Genomic DNA, 23,383 nt, shown 5'->3' with positions numbered 1-23,383 from the left:
AACTCCATTTTGTTTTAAGAGCTGGATTCCCCAAGGAGAGACTAGCTGCCAGAAGACCCCCCCGAGGGAAAGGGGAGACAAGGCCCTGCAGGGGGTCCCCAGTGCACAGGAGACCTACCCAGCAAGCACTGCTGAAGGACAGCGCTGAGCTCCTCTTCAGTCAGAAAGGCACACAGCTCGCCCAGGCAGCCGGCCGAGGAGATGCGAGTGTTGTCCTGACAGAGCACAGAAGGGAGCAAAAGGCGGCGTGAGCTGCACCACCAGCTGCAAGGTCAGTGGGGCCAGCAACTGCCCAGGATGGAGGGCAGGGGAGAAGGCAGAACGAGGCGACTCCAGACTCCTGTCCCCACTCCAGGCACGTGCGCTCCTGCTGCCAGAGCGGGACTGCCATTCATGGCAGCCGCCACTGGGCGTGGAGCGAACAACCACACACCCAGCACTTCTCTCAATTATAGAAAACTCCAGTGTGCGTGCATATGGTAATCATCATCACAATGGCAATAATACCCGTATTTACGTAGCACCTCTCTTCTTAGAAAGTCAGAACATTTTCCGCGTATTATCTCAATTACTATCAACAGCTCTGGGAGGCAGCGAGGGGTGGCCCCTGCCCACATCACTGGACGTCAGCTAGAGAACCGCTCTGAGCTCCTTTCCTTCCAGCCCCGCTCCCCTGCCAACCTTGTGTGTCATCTTGTGTCCAGAGCAACACCCTGGAATCTCTCTACTGTGTCAGTGCCCTAGCACCACCTCCCTTATTCAGGTTTGTCCTAGGAAGTCAGAATGAAGCCACTAATCAACCTAAGGAGGACAAGCAAAAGCTGAGCATTTTCTGTCAAAATCAAAGCCAGATACACAACCTGCTCCCTGCTGCTCCTCCCTAGCCAACTAATCACGGGATAGCAAGGGAGTAGATTTTTAAGATACATACTATATTATTAATAAGTGCCAATCTGATGTGCACACAGACCACAAACCAACCCACCAACCAAGGACTAACGACCTGCTGAGTGGCTAATGCCAGGCTGGCACCCTGGTTGGCCACCATTGATCCAGGGGAAGCTCTGAGTTGGGGGGAAGATGGTCTGACCACAGTTTGCACCTCTGAGCTCCAGGCAGAAGCCCAGGTGCCAAGCAAGGCTAAAGCTGGCTCTCTCTGACGCCCACTCTCTCCAACAGGATCTATTTTAAGTTCCACTGTGGTGAAATGCAAATTGGCCTAAATACTAACTTTTGCTTGCACTGGGCATGGCCCTGTAAAAACCCTGACAGAGAAGGCGGGGGCTCTAGTCAGGGAGCAGCAGTTGGAATGAGGCCAGACTTCCACAGCCATGGTAAACCCAGCAGCAACAAGGGCTGGCCCCACTGAGTGCGCTACAAGTGCAAACCATGTGAACCCACAGGCTCAGTCCAGAGATTAACCCCACAACAGAGGGCTGTCAGAGGAGAAAGAGAAAATTCTTATCTAGACTCAGTCGCTGGGCAGCCAACGAGTACTTAACACACGCTTCCAGGCTGGGGAAGGAGGGGCCGTGCTGGAACGGAGACAGCACCGGGGGTCCCAGAGCTCAGACTGTGGCTGACTCCACCTTGCTAGGGCATGGCCCCAGGCAAGTCTCACCCTCTCCAACAGTGCTAAGACCTCCGACCTGGTGTCCCAGACACCAGATGCCAAATTTCCTTTTTATTTTATTTGTTTAAGGTGAGAGAGAGAGAAAGAAAGAGAGAGAGAGAGAGAGAGAGAGAGAGAGAAAAGGCAGGAGAGAGGCAGAGAGAGAGATCATCCCAAGCAGGCTACAAACTGTCAGAGCAGAGCCCGACGCAGGGCTTGAACTCACAAACCGTGAGATCATGACCTGAGCCAAATAAAGAGTTGGATGTTTAACCAACTGAGCCACCCAGGCACCCTCCCAGATGCCAAATTTCTTAAGGGCTGTGACCATGCTTGCTTCACCTCTGCGATAGACCCTTTGTCTCAGCAAATGTTTCCTGAACCAATAAACGAATGTCTTCATTTTACACACAGGGAAAGGAAAGGCAGAGAGGGAAAGTGGCTCGTTTAAGATTGCACAGTAAGTTCACAAGAGCTCCTTACTTTCCTTACTGTGAAAACCTTACCTTCCTTATCTGTGAAACAGAACAACCAATACCAACACTACCCGCCCTGTCTCCCTCACAACCAAATGCCTGTTAAACCATAAAGAGTGATAGGAGCATCAGGAATGATTATTACCACTGAGCAGGCAGCAGTTCTTCTAACACAAAACAGACATGTCGACCAAAGCAAAGAGAAGGGGAACCAGTAGAGCCCACCAGCCCTGCCATCCACCTGCAGCCATACCTCGTCGTGTCCCAGCATGCTCAGCAGGAGCGAGACAATGTTTTTCCGGATGACCACGTCCACTTTGGCCCCTGCTCCCTGAATCACAAACCTCAGGGCCTGCAGCATGGTGTCCCTACAGAACCAACGCATCCAACTTAAACCCCTCGCTCTTCTTCACCACTGCTCCCGCCCACACAGGCCCGGCCCGGCCCCAGGAGGCTTCAGCATCCGCCTGGCCTCCTCACAGCCACAGCACTGCCCCAGCGGCACCTCACCTGACACCTGGGTCTTCCATGACACGGATTCCATTCAATAGCTCTGTGAAGAGGGGGTCCACCTTGATGTGGATGGAGATGAGCTTCCCCAGAGCATCAGCAGCCTTCAGGCGTACCCCCCGGTTGGAGTCCTGCAGGGCTTTGGTAAAAGTGGTCTGCAGCTGGGGCAGGAATGGCTTCAGGGCAATCCCGACCTGTTTGAGAAACCCACATAAGAAACTACGGGTGTGGTGGAGTCCAAGGCCACAGTGTGTGACAGATACGAAATCAATCAGAAACCACCAGGAGCTCTCGCACACAGGCTAGGAGTAGATACTCCCACAAAGAGGACAGCCAGCACGGACAGGTCCTGCTCAGCCCCGGTATCACCACCTCCAAGGGAGCCACTGGTTGGCTTAAGTGGAGACCAGTCCACACGGACAAGCGACTTGAAACCTCTATCTCCAAATACATGAAAGAGCAGTGCAGGTGACGGCTGTCAGCCCCACCGAAGACCTGTTCCAATGCCAAGACAGGGCAACGGACCAGGTGTATAAGGGCAGGTATCATCTTCTGAGCAATAGATATGCAAGCTGAGCACTGACACTGCTCAGAGAACAATCCTATGAAACAAATGACCTCAGAAAGTCACCCCTCCCAAGAATGAACATTTACTTCTTCCTAAATGGGAAAAACCAAAGCAGCTGTTTGGAAGTGTGAAAATACTGGGGTCAGGGGCTGCAGGCTGCTGGGAGGCACACCATGGAGTGAAGCTGGTAAACGGGAGGTAGGAACCATCTGGCCACGGATGACATCGACTCATGGCCTATGGGACAAATTCTGGGAGGAAAGGGCTCCGTTACGCTCAGGATGTGTCAGGCACCACCTGACACCACCTTCTCTAGGCCCCACAGCTCTTCATTGGCAGGCGGCAGCAGCACTTCCAAATCACGGGTGAGGGCACAAGCTCAGAGGTTACCATACTTTCCCAAGGTCATTCTGGCGTAGTGGGAGTCTAGCGTCTAGCATCTCGACTCCCTCTGCCATGCTGTTTCTCCATAATAAGCTCACCGTGCTGCCACATGACACCAACCGGCAGACAGATCAGTTCTTGAAGACCCAAATGGACCAAGAGGTGAATGTGTCAGTGGCTCACCTTGGCCAGCAAGAGGCTGAGTGTCTCGAGCAGGGCTGCCTTTACGTTCCAGCTGAACCTGTCCCCCAGGATGCGGATCAGAGGCCCAGTGATGCTGACCACGGAGGGCCTCAGGGCGTCAGCTGAGGTCAGGCGGATCACCAAACCTAAAGCTTTGGCCGCTTCCTCTTTCTGTTCCGGGCTGCCAGTCAGGACGCCCTCCCGCAACACTGGAAGGATGGAGGTTACTCCCTGACGAGAGAACCACACACGACAGTCAAATCTCAAAGGCACTGGGTCCAGGGGTCTCCTATCCAAAGCACGCACCCCTGTCAGCCATCCTCTCTGTGATTCCCTGACAGAGACTGCTTCTGGTGCCAGGGTAACAGCCTGAGAGGGTGCCGGCTGAGGAACAGTCTTGACAGGACAGTGATGAGAAGGTAACAGCTCTGGTGGGCCTAGCACACATAGGTACACCTGCTGTCTCCTCTGTGACTCACTTGCTCTGGCCGTGGTGGCCTCCACAACTTAAACTGAAGGCAGCACAGACCCTATCCCCATATGGCCACCGTGGGAAAGAAACACGCTTCCGTGAAGGCCCTAAGTCGGCTGCTCTACCACAGACCCGGGACTGCAGGTGGAGGTAGAGGAAGGCCATATGCCCACAGCACCCTCACGAGGCCCTGGCTTACCTTCTTTGGGAGGCAGAACCCTGGCACATGCTCGCCTTTGCTCTCATTCCCTATGAGCCGGATTTCTTTGTGCAGTTCTTCAATTAGTGCCAGCTGGTTGCCAGCATCGAGCTTCTGTGGAAGGCCAGGAAAAAGCAGAGAGGATGTCAGGGTTCTAAGTACAGCCCTCCCAAGATGGCTTCAAAGTAATACCTCAGGGGGAAGAGTGTGGGGGGAGTATAAGAAAGACTGGCCATGGATTGATAAATGCTGAAGTTGGCTGACAGGTACATCATGGCCTATTTTAAGAGTCTAATCTTCCAAGCGTCTGGCATGGTCTATAATCAAAATCTGCTACAGTCAGCAGTCCCCTCACCTTGGTGATGGCATTCAGGGCATCCCAGCTCTCCTCCAGAACCACTGGGCTGGAGTCGTTGAAGAGGCGGATCAGGCCGGACACCAGGCTCCGCAAGTGGCTGGTGTAGTCAGCCTTCGAGCGTGAACAGTAAATGTTGAGGATGATGGCGGCAGCCTGCCTCATGCCCACCTCAGGGCTTCGGGTGGCTTCCAGCAGATCCTCGATGATGATCCGGTGCCCAGTGTCATCCTCTACTGAGAGGATCACAGCCTGACAGTTGGCCATCTCCTGAAACCACAGGGGACACCCAGACTGAGCACAGCTCCCCAGGGGCAGGCCAGGACAGCTGACAGAAAGCTGCCAGGAGTAATCGTGACACTCACCAGCTGCTCGTCCGGAGTCCCAAGTTTCTCCTTCAGGGCCAACATGACTGCCGGGAGGATCACTCCAAGGTGACGGGTCAAGGCGTCGCCAGCCACAGACGAAAGGAAAGCCAGCACCCGGGTGTTGACAGGCGGAGTCGTCAGCTGTAGAATGATGAACAAGGTCAGCTCAATGAATGCCGCTCCATGCTGGCCACCATGCTAGACTCTAGGAGATCCCATGGCCACTGTTGAGGGCTAAGTGTCTGCTCCAGGGCCCCCTGAACCCACCACCAGCCTTCCCCAACATCTGAGTCCAAAAGGTCTCCATAGCAGGCCTGGAAATAATCATGTAGCCGCGGCCAGGGAGTGTTTGCTGCAGGGTGGGATTACCTTGGGCACGAGGTAGGGAAGCACCACACGACTCTTGATGGCCATAACTTGCTTCAGACCATCCAAGGCAAATTCTGACACTTCCTCATCATCCTGCACAGGAGCACGGAGGGCAATGCTGAGGAGCTGGCTCCTGTCCCCACCTCTGCTGTCTAGACCAGCCACCGCCAACTTCCTTCACCACTTTCCTCCCTTCCTCCTACCACACCCACATTTACTGACTATCGAAGGAGAAGCACAGAGCCAAATCTGAGCCTGCTGCACCCACTCCCTTGGGGGGCCCACACTGCGGCTGCCTTGGCAGAGTGAGCCCCCCTGCATTTTGCTTCTACAGAGACAGTAAAAGCCAAACTGGTAGGTGTGTGGCAGATCCACTCACCAGCTGCTTCAGTAAAAATGGGAGAATGTCCTCCAGAGCCTGGTGGCCGATGGTGGAGTGCAGCTGCTCGAAGGTCTTGGCCGCCGCTTCTCTGACCTCCTCCAGAGGGTCACACAAAGCCTTCCTCGCCGTGGGTACAAGGGACTCAGAGAAATACAGCACCTGCAACAGAATCCGTGCACTGTACCTGATGCAGCAGAGGCAAGGAAGGAGTGGAAGCAAGCAAGGGGAGATGGACGAGGACCTCTAGCCTAGCCAGGCCACCAGCATCCCCTGGCTTGACTCTTAACTTAGTGATTCTCACTGAAAATGAGCAAGCATATGAACGTAGAGAGGATATGCAGTCTCCACCTGAGGAGTCGGATTTTAAGTGAGTTCTCCAGATACTCTCCATCTCCCACGAGAGCTCCTTCCCACAGTGAGGCCCTGCATGGCATGGCCCCCTCTCCCCTGATTCTTTCTTTGGCTCATCCTCTTGGAAAACTCCCAAGTCCTTCAAGACTCAACTCAAAAAATTGCTTCTCTGTGGCATCTCTGGGGCTACTGTGGGGCCAAGGATAGCTCTGCTCCCTCTGGAAACGGTCCCCCCGAAGCAGAGCGCACTACAAATAGAATCGGGGGACTGATTATGTATCGGCCTCACCGCCGGCAAGGTCTCAGCCTTTGAGAGGACTCAGTAACTATTCAGTGAATCACAACTCTAGTTGGTGACAGAATTTATTTACATTCTTTGCCAAATGCAAACGTAAACCCCCAGTGAATATAATACTTCTACTGATACACTCAGCAGAAGGTGCCAATAGATCAGAGAATAAGCAATGGCCACATGCTTAACATTTCTGACTAGCCAGCCACTTCATAACTTTTATGCCAACTGAGAGCCCTATGCCTGCTCAATCTGTTTCCCAGGCGTGTTTTGAGGATCACCCTCAGAAAGGAAAGTGAGTGCAAAGATCGCCAGCCCCCTGAAAGTGGCTGCTATGGGACGGTAACATTGTCGGAAACGACACACTTCCACCCACTGGGAGCGTAACACTCATCTGCTCTGCTCCCTGTAAGAACGTGTGCAGCCCTCCCGCTCCCACAGCACCAGCACACGCACATGCGCACGGCCTCCCTTCCCTGCCAAGGACACTGCACATTTTAACTGTAGTGCAGTAGTGACACAAAAGGGATTAAACTGGAGAAGCCTCAGTAGTGGTGAGAAAAAGATCATCACCAATTTCTATGGGCCATTCAGGAGTCCCTAGGGATACGGCTTTTCCTGGAACCTGCCCCCAGGCCTCTGAGTCAGGTCACCCGCGAGGCCCTAAGAAGACACTCACAGCGTCTCGGCTGGTGGACTTCATGATCTCGCTCAGTCCGATGCACACACCCTGCCTCTCGTCGCTCTTCTGAGACCTCAGGCCTTCCTCAAGGATGGGGATGATTTCTGGCAGGATTTTCTCCCCTAACTTCCGGACGAGATCACCCAATGTCCTTGCTGCAATCTGTCAGCAGAGATCAAGCCAGGACATCAATGCCCTACAAACCCCAGGGCACCTGGAAGACAACTCCAGGTTGAAGGCCCTGGACTTAACTTCCCCAGATGCCGTTAGCCCTGAAGAACCACCAGGGTGCTTGCAAAACACTAAAAAATACAATTATTTCTTTGTGTCACACACACCTACACAACCTAAAGCAAGAGCTGGCACCTTCTATATGAATAGGAAACTTATCAGATGCTGCCTGGTCAAGAGTCAATTTCCCTAAATTGATAACTACAGCCTAGAAGTCACCTCACCTTGTGCTCTTGTCCAAGGGGAGCTGAACAGGGCACAAATGTTTTTAAGGAAAAAAAAAAAAAAAAAAAAAAACGATCTCCCCTGAGGCCTCACACAAACCCTTCTTTAGCCAAATATGCAGTTTGCTTGCCAGAGATGGGGGTTGGGAGTGGGTCAAAGGGGACTGCCAGAAGCAAACATGAGCCCAGGCTGGGCCCCTCCTCCCAACCAGAGAACATGCCTGACCCAGCCCCTGCCCCAGCCCAGGTCAGCCTCATCTCACATGCTCACCCCTGTTTCTCATTCCAGACCCAGCAGCCCCCGCCCAGCTTCTGTTGGCTTTTGCACATCCTGCCCTTGTATCTAAAGCACTATTCCCCTGGTCTGGAATTGGCTTTCATCACTACCTCACCTGGTGGGTACTTACTCATCTTTTATCTTCAAGCATCATTTCTTCTGAGAAGCTTTCCCTGACCCCCCCTCCCCCACTGGTCAAAGGCCCTGTTACACACATTTGCAGCACCACGCAGCATTTGCTATAGCTGTATTTACATCTGTCTGTGTGATTATTTGATTAACGTCCATCTTCTCCACCACAGTGTAGCTCATGAGGAAAAGAATAAGGCTGCTCTTCTTCTCCATTACATCTCCAGATTTTAGGCCCCTGCTTAGCACACAGTGGTGCTTAATAAATATTTGTTATGTGAACATTAATAAAAGGAAACCTCCTTTAGAATGGAGTCAGGAGGCCAGAAAAGGGCACTCCCACACCCTACCACTCTTCATCAACTACAGACCCAAAAGGAAAAGATGAATGTTACAGACCGAACAGGAAAAAGCATATACTTTACTAGCCCAGCAGGATGAAGGAAGATTTTCCTCCTCCACCGGCCAACAGCCCAGCCAATGAGAGACAGTCACAACTGAGCCAATGAACAGCCACTACACTTCAAACTCCCAGTTTACTCCAAGAGTCTTTTTGTTTATAACAGCCCTCCCGGCACCCTCCCTTCCCTCTTTTATAGGGTGTTCCACTCTTTTGTTCAGTGGACTTGACTATAGTTTTGCCATGGCTTACATGTCCCAAACTGCAATTCTTTGCTATTGCCTGAATAAATCCATCTTGAAGGCAAAATAACTGGCTGTTTTATCTTTAAGAGTAACTGTTAAATGACTAAGAAATAAATGTTCTCTTAGATAGGGGGCTCTAGGCACCCTAGCCTCTGATGCTGGGTCAGAAGCAAGGTCCAGTAAACTTACGGTTCTCTTATCTGCACAGGTGCTGGCTAGGAAACCCAGCAGCAGCCCAAAGAGAGTAGGCAGGATCTCGCGCAAGGTGCGGGGGGTATTAGAGACCACAATCTTCCAGACGTGCAGGGATGCCTGCCGCACAACCAGCTGGGTGTCTGAGCGGCCCATGTAGAGCCCTGCCAACACCCGGTTCCGCCGATCTACCCCCAGGGCAGTGATGATAGCCTACAGCAGTGGAAAAGAAAGGAGAACGCAGGGTGGTGAAGCCTCCAGAGCATGAGTACCAGGGCACATCCCTACCATCACTACGGGTGGAAAACCAACTCGAGGCACGCACCTTATTGGACTGGGCAGTTCCAAAATTATCATCTTCAGAGGCAGTTTCTGTGGTCATCTTCCCGGTGACCCCTGAGATGTGGAACAGGAGATCCCCAAGAAGCTGAACAGAGCTAAACCTGAGGAAGATGCCAATAACAGAGTCACACAGTTGCGAGGGGCAATCTTGGGGGACAACTGAGCACTGGGCAAAAAATATACTGGAAGGAAGTACACCTAAAATATTCATGGTGGCTACAAATGTCCATCGATGGATGAATGGATAAAGAAGATGTGGTATATATATACAACAGAGTATCACTCAGCAATCAAAAAGAATGAAATCTTGCCATTTGCAACTATGTGGATGGCACTAGAGGGTATTATGCTGAGCGAAATTAGAGAAAGACAAGTATCATATGACTTCACTCATGAGGATTTTAAGATGCAAAACAGATGAACGTAAGGGAAGGAAAACAAAAATAATATAAAAACAGCAAGGGGGACGAAACATAAGAGACTCTTAAATATGGAGACAACAGAGGATTACTGGAGGGTTTGTAAGAGGGGGGATGGGCTAAATGGGTAAGGGGCATTAAGGAATCTACTCCTGAAATCACTGTTGTACTATATGCTAATTAATTTGAATATAAATTTAAAAATAATAAATAATAGGGGCTCCTGGGTGGCTCAGTCAGCTAAGCATCCGACTTCAGCTCAGGTCATGATCTCGCGGTTCATGAGTTTGAGCCCCACATCAGGCTCAAGGTCCAGTAAACTTATAGCTTGGAACCTGGAGCCTGCTTTGGATTGTGTCTCCCTCTCTCTCTGCTCCTCTCCTACTTGCACTGTCTCTGTCTCTCTCTCAAAAATAAAAATTTAAAAATTAATTATTAATAAAAATAAATAATAAATAATAAAAAAGTAAAAATATATTCATGGTGGCTATCGTGGAATGAGAGAAGTTATAGACATTTTTTTTTTTTAATTTTAAGAGAGAGAACGTGTGCATGCACACAGAGGAGGGAGGGTGGAGAGGGAGGGAGAGGGGGAGGGGGAGAGGGGGAGAGGGGAGGGAGGGAGGGAGAGAGAGAGAGAGTCAGTCTCAAGCAGGATCCATGCTCATACCAAATCCGATGTGGGGCTCAATCCCACGAGCCTGGGATCATGACCTGAGACAAAATCAAGAGTCGGACATTCAACTGACTGAGCCACCTAGGTGACCCTAGAAGATTTTTGTTTCTTTACACTTTCCCATATTATTTTCTTCCCAAGTTTTCTACTAATGAAGACATATTACTTTAACAATGGTAAAAAATCAACATTTTTTAAAAGCATAGGTGAAAGTTTCTGTAATAAAAATTACAACGAAGAGGGAGAGTACAGAAAGAAACATTAACAGAAAATCAGGAATGCTGATCATCAGAAATGATCATCACTAAGAAGAGGCCTAGAAGGATAAACCTTACTTCTCTTCAAATTAAATTAGGTTTATTGTTTTTAATGACTACAAAAATCATAGTCCTATTTGAAGTGAAGATTCAAAAAAACCCATAAAGGGGCTCCTGGGTGGCTCAGTCAGTTAAGTGTCTGATTCTTGATTTTGGCTCAGGTATGATTTCACAGTTCATGAGTTCGAGCCCTGCATCAGGCTCTGCACTGGCATCGCGAGACCTACTTGGTACTCTTTCTCTCTCTATCTGCCCCTCCCCTGCTTGTGCATGTACATGCACAGATACACACACACACACACACACACACACACACACACACACACTCTCTCTCTCTCTCTCTCTCACACACACACACAAAATAATCATGAAAATATTTTTTAATAAAAAAATAAAATTTTCATACAAACTGAAGAACTGAATAGAGCAAACTTTTCAACAGAGGATCAGAATAGAGACACTGCTACATGAAACTGGAGAGTCACACTGAGTGCTTAAGAGTGAGAGTCTAGAGAGAGTTGAAAAGAATTCTCAGCAACATTCCTGCTCCTCGTTTCTCAGAGTTCCCAAAACGCAAAGCCGGGGCCACTGGGTCTTTCCACCCGAGTCCTTGCCTTATTCTCCAAAGATCATCAAAGAGGCCTTGCTCCAGCTGGGGCAGCAGCAGAGCGATAGCTGTCTCGGCGTACATGGAAATGACCCGCTGGCCTGCACGCAGGGCAGTGTCACGCACAAACTCATTCTCATCAGCAAGAGCCTGTGCAGACAGAGGGTGGGTCAGCCAGGGCTGCTTCCCCCAAGGCACCAGACCCAAAGGAAATGGGACTCCCAGAAGAGCAGGATGAGGATTCTTGCCTCCTAGTCCCAGCTGGTAGGGAGCCTAGACTCCAAAGAGAGCACATGCACCCTGCCCCACTCAGTAATGGTACCCTCAGCATGGTCCCTGGTGCCTACTTTGAGGATACATGGGATGATGGGCCCCACATAAGGAGTGAACTTGTCCCCAAAGGTGATGGGCAGGTAGTTGAACATCATGATATAGCCATCTCGGACATGGGGTGCAATGTCCACTTTGCTGGCTGTAGCCACGATTTCTGGCATCAGCTTTTCCAACTTCTCCACCCCCAAGCCAGCCATGACCTCGGCCAACCCTGTAACAAAAGGACAGAATGAACTCACAGGATCGGAAGGACCCTAGACAGCATTCCTGGTCTGGCCCCTGGGCCTGCCCTGGCCTCACCTTGTGCAGCGCCTGAGCGATCCACAGAGCTCTGCTCATAGGTCAGCGTCTCCATAAGCCATGGCAGCAAGTCCTCAAAGCACGACTCCCCCATGCCCTTCACCATGGCCCCAAGAGCCTTTGCAGACACTGTCCGCACCTGCCAGGTAACCAAGAACCAGGATGGTAGAGTTGCAGCGGCTCAAAACCAGGTGCCCACACAGGAGCAGGCAGGGGCCCCTAGGGTCTCCTTCCCTTTACCAGACAAATGCAAAAGCAGCTTATAGAGAATTCCCAGGAATCAATTTTCTGAGGAGTGGGCTAAAATAACAAGCTCCTGCCCGCCTCTCCTCCCAGACTCACCTCAGGTACAGGGTCCAAAAGAGAGGCTTTCAGGCCAGGCGTCACGCTTGGCAGGTAAGGAGCTAAGTCCTGCAACAACACAGGAGGTGACTCGGGTGGAGGCCAGGCTCCTGCTTCCTCTGGGCCCCGTTCCGGTGTGGCCACTGACCTCACCATTCTGCTGACAAGGAGAGCGCAGCAGGGCTGCTCCCACAGCCAGCGGGGAAGGACAAGTGGCAAGGAACCCCACTAACTGGTACCCCAGACGATCACCCAGGAAACCTGTGAGGGATCTGAGGCCCACCCTCAATGGGTAGAGAGAGCCCCCAACTAGAGTTCAATGCTTTTCCTCCTCCTGACCTTATCTCAGGACCAAGGCTTGTCCAGCCTCTGGAATCTAGGAAATTATTTCTGGCACTTTCCCTTCAGAACAGTGTTATCATCTTCCCGTTCTTCACCTTAAAAGGTTTATGTCTCTTGGTATAGCATTCAGCTTTAGGGAACAGTTTTAAATATAGAAAAAGCCTTATGTTCGCTGTAGCATCATTTAAAATAGCAGAAAACCTTGGACAGTATAGGACTGACAACAGGATTATATAAGTTATGGTATATAAATGTATCAGAATATTAAAGAACTATTTAAAAACCAGTTTTGTGAATAACTCATTGTAACTTAAAAATCAGCTTATGTTTAAGAATATAATTTTTTTTTGATGTAATAAAAAACATTAGCCGTAACCATTTCCACGTTGGAGAACCACAGATACAATTTTTTGTTTCACCAATTTTCCCATTTCCCAAATTCTCTAGGACTAACATGCCTTGTCCACTTTATCTCTTGTGCCCATACCCTCGGCCAGCAAACTATGGCTGTGGGAGACAGTGAGCTCACACATGCAGGTCCCTGGGAGCAGGTAAAGTAAATCTCCCAAACTAGGCTAATTTCCTCTAATTTATAGGCTTACAGAAGTAAAAGCTTGTGATGAGAACTGCAAGCAGAGCAGTGGCCACTTTGCCCACATGGGGCCAGGCTGGGCCTTTCTTCCCCTGCAGTCTGTAAAAGAGCCCATGCATGGATGGCCTCATCTGGGGGCTGACCTAATAAGAGCTTAAACCATTGTGCTCTGCAAGATGCCCAGAGAGTCAGGTCACAGTCTCACACTCCGTGAGTTTGAGCCCCGCGTCGGGCTCTGTGCTGACAGCTCAGAGCCTGGAGCCTGTTTCAGATTCTGTGTCTCCCCCTCTCTCTGCCCCTCCCCTGCTCATGCTCTGTCTCTGTCTCAAAAATAAATAAAAACATTAAGATTAAAAAAAAAAATGCCCAGAGAGCCTAGATTCCTACCCTCCACCCCAAAATTGTGCATTTCGTCCCCTAAACATAAACAGGGACAAAAGCCCAGACAGCCCTTCTGTGTCTACTGCGGGCAAGGACTCTGTGCCCTAAACCAGCATCTACTGGTCTGTCCAGCACCAGCACCAGCACCAGGGCCAGCTGGGCTGCTACCTTCTGGTCCGTCAGGGAGTACATGTTGCCGATAATCTGGGCTGCCATCTTCCGCGTGTCTGTGGAACGGTCCTGGAAGGCTCTCTGGACAATGGGCATGATGAGGGCCAAGGATGGGGCATCGATGAAGTGAACAAACTTGGTATCCAGCAGGGTCTGCAAGCACTTCTGGGTCTTTCTGGAGGGGTCCGTCAGGGCATCCAGCAGGACAGGGGCAATGGCTGCATGTCCAAACAAGAGAGAAGCTGGTCTACACGAGTCTCAGGAGCGGCAAAACTGCCGAGTCCCCAGAACTACATGGGATCAGAAGAGAAAGGAGTCCGGGGCCACCCCTCACTGGAACCCCACGAGTCACCAGCTGTGGAAGCCAGCCTGTTTACAAAGAGCAATCTCTGCTCCGCCAGGAAGAAAGTAGCAGCTGTCACCCCTTTGCACTGAGCAGCTTGATCTAGCAGGACAACTAGAGTCTGCTTTCAGTGGGAGCTGAGCTGCAGCCACAGTGCTCAGCCTCCACGGGAGCGCAGCTCGGGCACCGCAGTGCCTGATCGTGGAAGGGGCAGCCCAGAGTGGTTTTGCGAAGAAACTGTTTTGAGACGCCAAATGCCCCCAAGTCAGTGGTGGCAATGAAACACACAATGCTCACAGGAGTTACACCCAGATAAAACAAGCTCTTCATGTGAGCACCATCAGCCTGGCAAAAGAAATGCCAAGAGAAATACCTGGCTTATCTTTTCCAAAGTCTGGGGAATTCATCCACTGTGAAGACCCATGCTGGCCAACAATTGAAAAAAAAACAAAAACTAACAACCCAATTAAAAAATAGGCAAAAGATTTTAAGAGTTCTCCAAAGGAGATATGCAAATGGCCAAGAAGCCCACGAAAAAGTTTAACATCATTAGTCATTAGGGAAATGTAAATCGAAACCACGATTAGATGCCACTTCACATGCACTAGGGTGGCTATGACCAAAAAAGACAGACAATAACAGCGTAGGCAATGAGAACTCTCACACACTGCTGCCGGGAATGTCAAGTGATCCAGCCACTTTGGAAAACAGTCTAGCAGTTCCTGAGAAAAGCAGACAGTTACCATATCATGACCCAGCAATTTCCATTCCTAGGTACCTAAGAGACCTGAACATGTCTAAAAACACCATGTACGCAAATGTTTATAGCAGCATTATTTCAAACAGCCAATAAGCAGAAACAACCCAAACGTCCATCAAAAGATGACTTAATAAACAAAATGTGGTCTGTCCACAAGATGGATTATTGGGCCATTAAGAAAGCATTGATGCATGCTACAACATGGATGAACCTTAAAAACATTATGCTAAGCTCAAGACGCTAGATACAAAGGGACAAACGCATATGATCCCACTATACGAAGTGTCTGCAACAGGTAAATGCAAAGAAACAGAAAGCCTATTAGTGGCTATCAGGGCCCAGAGGCAGAAAGGGAATGAAGAGTGAATGCTAACAGGTAGGAGATTTCTTTTTGGGGTGAGGAAAATGTCCTGGAAATAGACAGTGGTGATGCTTGTGTAATTTTGTGAATATACAAAAAAAAACACCGAATTATATACATTTTTAAAAAGTGATTTTTAATATTATGCAAATCATATCTTAATTTAAACACACACACACACACACACACACACACACACAAAAACCATGCTGGATTCTCAAAATGAATTCCCTTCCTTTGATAGAGATCAAGACTGTTTCCGAGCCTTAGGAACCTCCAAGGCTGTTGAACATTGTAAAAGACAACAAAACCCAAGTATACCTATTCATCCCTTAAAAAACAAAACCACACAGAAAACATCATCTTCTGAATAAACAAAAGTCTGGTAACGCCTGGCTTAACTACATTGAACAATTACCTATGTTCCACACTAAAGCTTAAAAATGCACCTCGCTCAGCGAGGTGGCTGCTGGGTTTTGTTTCTAGAAATCAACCTCTTGCCATCACTCAATCAAGAACCACACGACAGGGGCGCCTGGATGGCTCAGTCGGTTGAGCATCTCTTGATTTCGGCTCAGGTCATGATCCCAGAGTCATGGCACTGGGCTGAGTGTGGAGCCTGCTTGGGATTCTCTCCCTCTGCCCCTCTCCCCCGCAAGCATGCATTCTCTCTCTGAAGTAAATATATTTTTAAAAAAGAACCACACTACAGAGCACAATTAAGGGGAATAACCCTTCCCTAATCTTCCCCTCTATCACACATCTTCTGCAATGAAACAGAACAGAAAGTTCCCAAAGAATGTATGATGCTGATGTGGCCCAGAACATGTCATTTAATTCTGTTGACTTCAGGGCTCAGCTTAATGCACAGGATCTTTCAGAGTCAAGCGCTTCTGAGCCAATGACTCAGTTTCTCCATTTATGCAGTCAATGATGACAGCTCCAGACCAGTGGCAAAACTACTTCCAAACTACTTCCCACTAATTGTTCTAGAAAAAGGGCTTCCCAGAATTTAGAGGTTATTTCAATGTGAGCATATCTGTCCTCAGAGGGCAAAGATCTTTGCTGAATGCCTGTTCCCTGCAGTGTCCGAGGATGGGAGGAGGAGCCAGGGAGAAGCATACCCAGGATCTCCGGGTTCCTGATGACGGAGCCGATCTGCCTGAGCGCCTGCTGTCCAGCCTTCTGCACTTTGACATGGGAGTCAGTGAGCACCTCCGTAAGCTTGGGCACGATGTTGGGCAGGCAGGATGACAGCTGCTTGGGAGCACAGTACGCCATTGCCCCAAGCAGCTCCACCGACCCTGCAGATGGCAGACACAGGCCCAGCATGGAATCACTGAGCACACAAGTGTGTGCCAGCTGCCTGAGCAAGGGACAACCGGCCTGCCCCTCTGCAGACTGTGGCAGACTGCAGACTGTGGCCCCTCAGGCAGTCCCCAGGGGGAGGGGCAAGGAAGTTGGGGGGTGATGTGACTCCAGCAGAGCAAGCACAATGCTCCTGAGTCCTACTGAGCCACAGGATTCTGGGTGTCATGCAAGGCGGTATAGGGAAAAGAGGAGAGACCAGGATGGGGGAAAACCTGGCTGAGTCCTGGTGGTGGTCTAAGGCCGATTCACCGAATCTCTCTGGCCTAGTTTCTTTATTCACATGTGAAGAAACTCATTTAGATCTGTGATTTTTCAAACTGCAGGGCAAAGCCTGAAGGACTGAGGGGAAGGCCAAAAGAGAGGCCAAGTAGGAAGGCCCCAGATCTTGACCCTGCCCAAACCAGAACAGCTCTGCTTGTATCTGCTTTGCATATTTGGATGCCAGATAAGATTCTATTTTTAAAAAGGAACTTAAGGGGGAAAAAACTTTAAAGTCACAGAAAGTAGCCACAGACTAATTTTAAGGCTCTGGGATTTCCTCACTGAGGGCAATGGTTCCCGCCAGGGGCCTGTTCTTTGCGTGAAAGCGGACAAATTATTGAAGGACGGAGGCGCATGATGACTCAGAGGGTCTTGGCCTTGCCTGTGGGCTGGGGAGCACACATGCACAGGACAAGACCCCCTAGATGGCTTCCTGGATCCCTGCAAGGGCAGTCTTCAGAAAAGGAAGTTGGACAGAGACATAGAAGGAAGCAGCTTACCAGCTTTGGTCCTCCAGGATTCCTCCTCCAGGGCAGCCAGTAAGGAGGGGAGCACCAGCTTTACCCCGTGAGCACTCAGGTTGCTCATCACAGCCTTGGCACAATCATCTGCAGCCTCAAGGGAGAAGAAAAGGCAATCAGGGGCCTCCTTGCCCAAGCAAGGGTCAAGGCCTGACAGCAGACTGAATGTTCCCCCTGGCGACCAACACTTAATTGGGGTCTCCTGTGTCAGACCCTGTGCCTGGGCCTATAGTCACAGCTGAGAAGGAGTTTCTCACCTCACAGAGCTTCAGCACTTTACTGGGAATCAGAAGAGACCAATGCCCAAGGTATAGGTGGAGAGGTTCTGGAAGCGGGCCCTTCCACCACCTCTGACCCGTGGCTGAAACTCACAGCCAGCGCCAGGCTGGCTGCCAGTGGGTCTCATATGCAGCCTCAGGACTTACCTCACGCACGTACTGGTTCCCATCCCCGAAGCACAGCAGCAGATGGGGCAGCACATGAACCACGTATGGCTCGAAGAGCTTCCCCAGCATGGTGCAGAGCATCTCGAAGGCAAAGAGGGCTCCTGGGGGAAAGGGTGGGACAGCTGGGAACAGACTGTGCTCTGAAGGCAGCCACAAGATAACCTCCCTGCCACTTCCTCACCCTTTGGACACAATCAAGGCAGCTGTAGGACTAAAGCGGCTGCCCTGTGAGGGAGCAGCACCCTCTGCCTCCCCCAGAACAGGGATATGGCTGAGCAGAAAGAGGGAGAGAACAAGGGAGTGTCTGTCACTTCTTGGCACTAATGCCAGTAAGGCCAATTCTCTCTTGGCTGATGGTCTCTGAGTAAGAAATAAAGTCTAGGCCACATCAGCAAGGACCAGATGGAACGGGTTACACAATCTGCCTCCTCAACAGCGCACACACAAACACCAACTCTTCAGTGAGGAAGGAAAAGCCCGATAGATTCCTTCCTGTGGCAGCTGTGGGAACCGACTTCCCATATTAGGCAGCCCCAAGCTCAGAGACACTCACCCTCTCGCCGGCGGAAGTTCTTCTTATCCTGGATGGCATCGGTCAGCGCAGCCATCATTTCCTGCTGTTTTAGTGACAGGATACCCAAGCCCTTCACCAGCCCTGCCAGCCCATAGGCGGCCCCTTTGCGCTCTGCGTACTTGTCTGACTCCAGCAGCTGCTGCATCAGCCTCTGGATCATCCCTCCTGCGTCCTCTTTGATGGCTGGCACGAGAGGCGGCAAGCAGCTGGCCACAGATTCCTGCACCTACAGGAGGGGCCCACCTAGTCAGCGCCACAGCTCAACTACGGCCGGTTCCTGGGAGTTGCCACAGTCCTACGCAGCATCTCACCACATGATGTCCCCAAAGCCCACCTCAGCCACTGTCTGTCAGACAACACAGGGCATCAGACAAGCAAACAGTGTTATACGCCCATGGATGATGCGGGCTCCCTCAGGGTGCACAATACATCTGTTAGGCCTGGGCAGGTGAGAGAAACTCCAGGAAGACTAAACCCACTTGCAAAGAATGGTCCAGGGAGAAGTGCATTACGGTGTTCCTTAAAAATGGCCCAAGTTTTCTAACTTGTCAAAGGCACTGGAAATTCAGCTGGGCCTCACAGGGCCAGGCCCAGATTAACTGGTACCAAAAGACATGATCAATTCTGTCTTCTAGCCATAGCTCAATATGCTGTGCTGTCAGAGGCTCGGGCAGGTGAGCGTCTGAATTTCTTTTACCACAATTTTGCAAAGCTACATTTGACGAGAACATTCTGAGTGCTCCAAAATGTAAGTCACTTGGGGGTAGGGAGGGGAACATATATTTTCAGAAAAGAAAACAACAATCCTCACACTATGGCTTGGGAGACTACATAAAAAGGCCCCTGAAATGTGTAAGGAACACACAGAAGGTCAGGGAAAGCTCAGCATAAGGAGTGCTGGGTTTACACTAAGTGCAAAAAATGACTGTTAGTAAATGAGTAGGGAAAAAAATGAAAACACCTAGTATGAAGCCTACTGGAACAAAGTAACTCCCTCTCTAAGGGTGTTCTTGACCATAAACCAGGCTGTCCCGAGACAGAGGATGACTCCTCACTGAGAACTGGCCCTTCTGGACCCTGATGCCCAACTCGCCGCTAGCCCACAGAGGCACATCTATCTACAGTCAGTCCCAGCTCCCCAGCTGGTTTGTGGGCCCCAAGCCAGGAGGCAGGTACCTGCTGGGAGGGGGTAGAGAGGGCAGCGATGAGTTTGGCAACAATGGGCTTCACTTTGGGGTCGCTCTTGTCCAGGTGCTTGGCCAGAGAGCCCATGAGGACCACCACACTCTGCCGCACGGCATCGTAGCTGGCATCATTGGGCGCATTCTTCAGGAACTCCTCGAACACTGGCAGCAGTGAGATGACGTTCTCCTGGAAAGCCGAGCCCACCCAGAGCCTCAAATTAACCCTACAGGCTGCACCTGGGGATGATGGTCTCTGCCCCAAGGACCAAGACCGAGTCTGGCTCTGGGACCGGCATCCTGACAAGCCAGTCAGCAATGCCAGCAGGTTTCCCAGTTTTCTGGCAGGAATGCAGCGGACTTACAAGAATTTACCTTACAGGGTCTTTTGGGCTCAAAAAAAGAAAAATGAAATCTTGCATGGGGCCAGTGGCCCACCAGGCCTCCTGACACTCAGCCTCCCTGTGTCACCACTGCTTAGCTCTGCCTCCTGCCCTGCCTGCTCCTCACCCCCTCAGCTGGCTGAGATCTTTTACCTTCCCGTGAGTGTTGAGGGTCGCAAGGGCTGCATCCAACATGCACTTCCGGACATCTGGGTTTCGGTCGTTGAGAGCATCAGGGACAAAAAACTGAAAGAGGGGCTTCACCTGAGAGCTATCCAAACACTGGGAGAGCTTGTTTAGGGCCAAAGCCAAGCCACACCTAAGAAATAAGGGGGTAGCGTGTCAGGCGGCGAGGGCCAGCCAGGCGCCTCCTCTGTGGTGGAATCTTCCCCGACCTGCCACAAGAAAAGGGAGCTTACAGCAGCTCCCTCTGGGGTGCAGAGCACAGCATGGAGCCCACTGCCCAGTGCTTACCACCAGTCTAGACAATCGTCTCAACAACCCATTTGTCAAATGGAGACCTCCTGCCATCTGCCCAGAGTTTACTTCCCTCCAGGGCGACCCTGGGCACGAACAAGCTCTGCCTCTGTTTCCCCACCTGTGAGTACAATGCCCACCCTACCTCCAGGACAGGCTGCAGGAGGGGAGAGAGGTAAGAGAATCAGAGGTAAAGGCACTTGGAAGTGAACATATTATCCTTTTCAGCTATAGAGCAGTGAGAAGGTCCCCAGGGACCTCTGAGGAAACAGAGGCTTGGAGGAAAGGAGAAACATCCCAAAGCCACTCGGCTAGCCCAGGAGGAGCCAGGACTTGAACTGAGGTCTGACTCAGAGGGAGGTCTTGCCCTTTCCTTCCACTGTCCCGTTATTCCACATTGCCTCCTCTTGGCACCCAACTCACCCAACCTTAGATATCTCAGAAAGCTCTGAGTGGAACAAGATGGCAACGGCCATTATACCTGGCTTCCCACTGATCTGGAGGAGATTCAGAGATAACCCGTCCCAAAGCATCCAGCACTGGGGGCGGCCGCTGCAAAAGACAGGCTGATAAATGTACTGCTGTGCGCTCTCCAGTCAAGCCGGGCAGGCCAGCCGTCAGCTGTGAGGTGGGAGATCAGTCACAGCCACCCTGGGTCACAGTGAGCTCCAAGACTCCTATCTGGAGCAGGTCGGAGGCCGAGCAGAGTCCAACCCACTCTCACACAGCCCAGCCCGCAGCAGGGTGCACAGGCCACTCACATAGAGCTTCTCCTGGTAAATCTCCATGAGCCTGCCCATAACCTCTGCCGCCTGCCGCTGGTACCGTGCCACAGCCTGGGAGAGGGCTTCAGCCCCGGCCTGCCTCACAGCTGCCTCGTGATAGATGACATCATCTATCAGCAAGGAGCAGAGGTCCGGCTGCAGATCTAGGCCCATCGTTGACCAGAGCCTGTAGCAGACCAAACAAAGGCGGGGGCTAGTGAGACAAGGGTTTGCAACATCCACTCTGCCAAACACGACCACCCAGCCCTTCTCTTGCTGTTGGCTGAGCTCTCTAGGTCCAGTTATTTCATAAGGGAAGAGAGGACAGAGCAGGAAAAAAAACCCAAAACAATCTTCCAGTGGCTCTCACCTCTCAGCCAGCTTCTGGATCTCTTCCTCCTTGTCAAACTTGACCACCCAGAGCCTCCGCAGAAGGTTCAGGCCATTCTTCTCGTCGGTATCAGGCGCTGGCAATACCATGTGGAGTTCCATCAGTCCCTGAGAGGGGGTGGGATGGGACAGGTGAGGCCCAACCTTTGACCAGAGCCTCTGAGCTGCCTCTTTACCTCCCTCTAAGGCTGTACTATCCAAGACGTAGCCACCAGCCACACATGGGTCTTCAAAGTTAAATCAATTAAAATTAACTCTAAGTTCCTCAAACAGCTTTCCCTTTGTGAAATGACGGGCATGTGGGGATAGAATCTTTTTTACCATAAAATTTTAAAACTCTCAGTGTGCAAGACAAACCTCAGAAAAAAAGACATTCCCTTTGTTTTCTTTGAGAAAAATTTTCCACATGGCTATTGTCTTCCACATCTTGCCAAGAACCAGTGAAAACTCAGTCACAGATCAATAGCAAGAGGCAGCAGACTGGCATCAGGAAGCCCTGTCTCATACTCCAAGGGGAACCTTTAGTCTGTGTTCCAAAAGCACCAAGAAAAGCCCAAGTACAAGGTGATGAGTTGAAAAAACAGGGGCACCTGGGTGGCTCAAGTCAGTTAGACATCCAACTCTTGATTTCGGCTCGGGTCATGATCTCACAGTTTGGTTCATGGGTTCCAGCTCCATGTCAGGCTTCAGGCTGGCAGTGCAGAACCTGCTTGGGATTCTCTGTCTCTCTGCCCCTCCCCTGCGTGTACGTGCATGTGCACGCTCTCTCGCTCCCTCTCTCAAAAGTAAATTAAAAACTTAAAAAAAAAAAAGGGAAAAAGAAAAAACAAACTAATCCACTGAGTTTTATCTGTCTATAAAAGTACCAAGATCCACATTCCATTTTAAAAATCTGGTCAAGTCTTCCAAGGTAAAGAAAAAATGGCCAGTGACACACTGACAGCTGCTTTGTTGCTCCCCTTCCTACAATGACCCTGACCCACCCAATGACCTCTTTTCTTTGCCTCCAGGACACCCTGGTGCAGATGTGAGGCATTTCCCATCATCTGAAAGAATGTCCCTCATGCAACTCAAATACTTGCACTGAGAGACAAGGAATACCCCAGCAACCCCAGAAGGGAGTGGGCACGCACCCGGAGCGCGGTGTCCCGCACACTGGCACAAGGAGACTGTAAGGCACAGAGCAGCACATCCACTTCCTCCTGCTCTGCAAAGGCACAGCCATCCTCGCCACTGCTGCTGGCACACAGGGTAGTCAGGGTGTCTGAAGCCAGAACCTAAGGAAAACATTGATGCGCTGGGCTCAGTCCAGCAAATTACTTACTTCTATGGGAGCAGGCAGGAGGCCAGGTGATGGGCTGAGGGGCCCACAGAGGGATATGAACTGAAGACACCCACCCCAAAGCCCTCGTGGGTCCAAGCCCCCTGCTCTAGGCCAGGCTAATGGCACAGCCCATCCAGAATATTCAGGCTGGCCATAACTAGTTGAGAATATTCAGGCTGGCACTTTAAAATAGCCTTTTAGCTTGAGTCCAAAAGTGAGGGATAAGAAAGAGAACCAGGATTCAACCCCAAGCACTGGGAACTGAGCTCAGAGTCACAAAATGAGTTGCAGCAATAGCCAACTGAAAAGCAGATCACCTGCAGGCGGGGAGAGCCTGTCCCGATCACCCAAGTCAGAAGGCGCAACATGGCCACACGAGGCAGCAGCTCCGGGCCATTCTAGGAGAGAAACGTAGGGAAGTCAGGGTAAGGCTCTGGGGAAGGTCTGCAACCACACCTAGGAACACAAACGGCAGGCAGCATCCTCTCACCCTCAGGGGAACAT

General features: G+C 50.9%; 1 protein-coding gene across 2 annotated transcripts in view; it reads right to left on the bottom strand.

Annotated features, from left to right (window-relative positions):
• Positions 1-23,383, bottom strand: part of GCN1 (GCN1 activator of EIF2AK4) — a 57,963-nt gene that overhangs the window by 4,332 nt on the left and 30,248 nt on the right. For both annotated transcript variants that reach the window (XM_049619251.1, XM_049619253.1), the window contains 28 exons: positions 23,197-23,277; positions 22,689-22,832; positions 21,536-21,663; positions 21,163-21,352; positions 20,883-20,953; positions 20,078-20,243; positions 19,537-19,731; positions 18,340-18,586; positions 17,766-17,887; positions 17,320-17,434; positions 16,312-16,491; positions 13,721-13,941; positions 12,238-12,306; positions 11,896-12,034; positions 11,610-11,806; positions 11,270-11,412; positions 9,227-9,344; positions 8,899-9,114; positions 7,201-7,365; positions 5,876-6,037; positions 5,497-5,589; positions 5,125-5,268; positions 4,760-5,029; positions 4,405-4,518; positions 3,734-3,964; positions 2,599-2,792; positions 2,342-2,456; positions 119-215 (listed from right to left, as the gene is read on the bottom strand). In XM_049619251.1, the coding sequence (XP_049475208.1) occupies positions 119-215; positions 2,342-2,456; positions 2,599-2,792; positions 3,734-3,964; positions 4,405-4,518; positions 4,760-5,029; positions 5,125-5,268; positions 5,497-5,589; positions 5,876-6,037; positions 7,201-7,365; positions 8,899-9,114; positions 9,227-9,344; positions 11,270-11,412; positions 11,610-11,806; positions 11,896-12,034; positions 12,238-12,306; positions 13,721-13,941; positions 16,312-16,491; positions 17,320-17,434; positions 17,766-17,887; positions 18,340-18,586; positions 19,537-19,731; positions 20,078-20,243; positions 20,883-20,953; positions 21,163-21,352; positions 21,536-21,663; positions 22,689-22,832; positions 23,197-23,277 (4,327 nt within the window). The remainder of the gene's footprint in view (positions 1-118; positions 216-2,341; positions 2,457-2,598; positions 2,793-3,733; positions 3,965-4,404; positions 4,519-4,759; positions 5,030-5,124; positions 5,269-5,496; positions 5,590-5,875; positions 6,038-7,200; positions 7,366-8,898; positions 9,115-9,226; positions 9,345-11,269; positions 11,413-11,609; positions 11,807-11,895; positions 12,035-12,237; positions 12,307-13,720; positions 13,942-16,311; positions 16,492-17,319; positions 17,435-17,765; positions 17,888-18,339; positions 18,587-19,536; positions 19,732-20,077; positions 20,244-20,882; positions 20,954-21,162; positions 21,353-21,535; positions 21,664-22,688; positions 22,833-23,196; positions 23,278-23,383) is intronic.

Source organism: Panthera uncia (assembly GCF_023721935.1).
Source record: "Panthera uncia isolate 11264 chromosome D3 unlocalized genomic scaffold, Puncia_PCG_1.0 HiC_scaffold_8, whole genome shotgun sequence".
Taxonomy (NCBI): Eukaryota; Metazoa; Chordata; class Mammalia; order Carnivora; family Felidae; genus Panthera; species Panthera uncia.
This window is presented reverse-complemented; position numbering and strand designations above follow the sequence as displayed.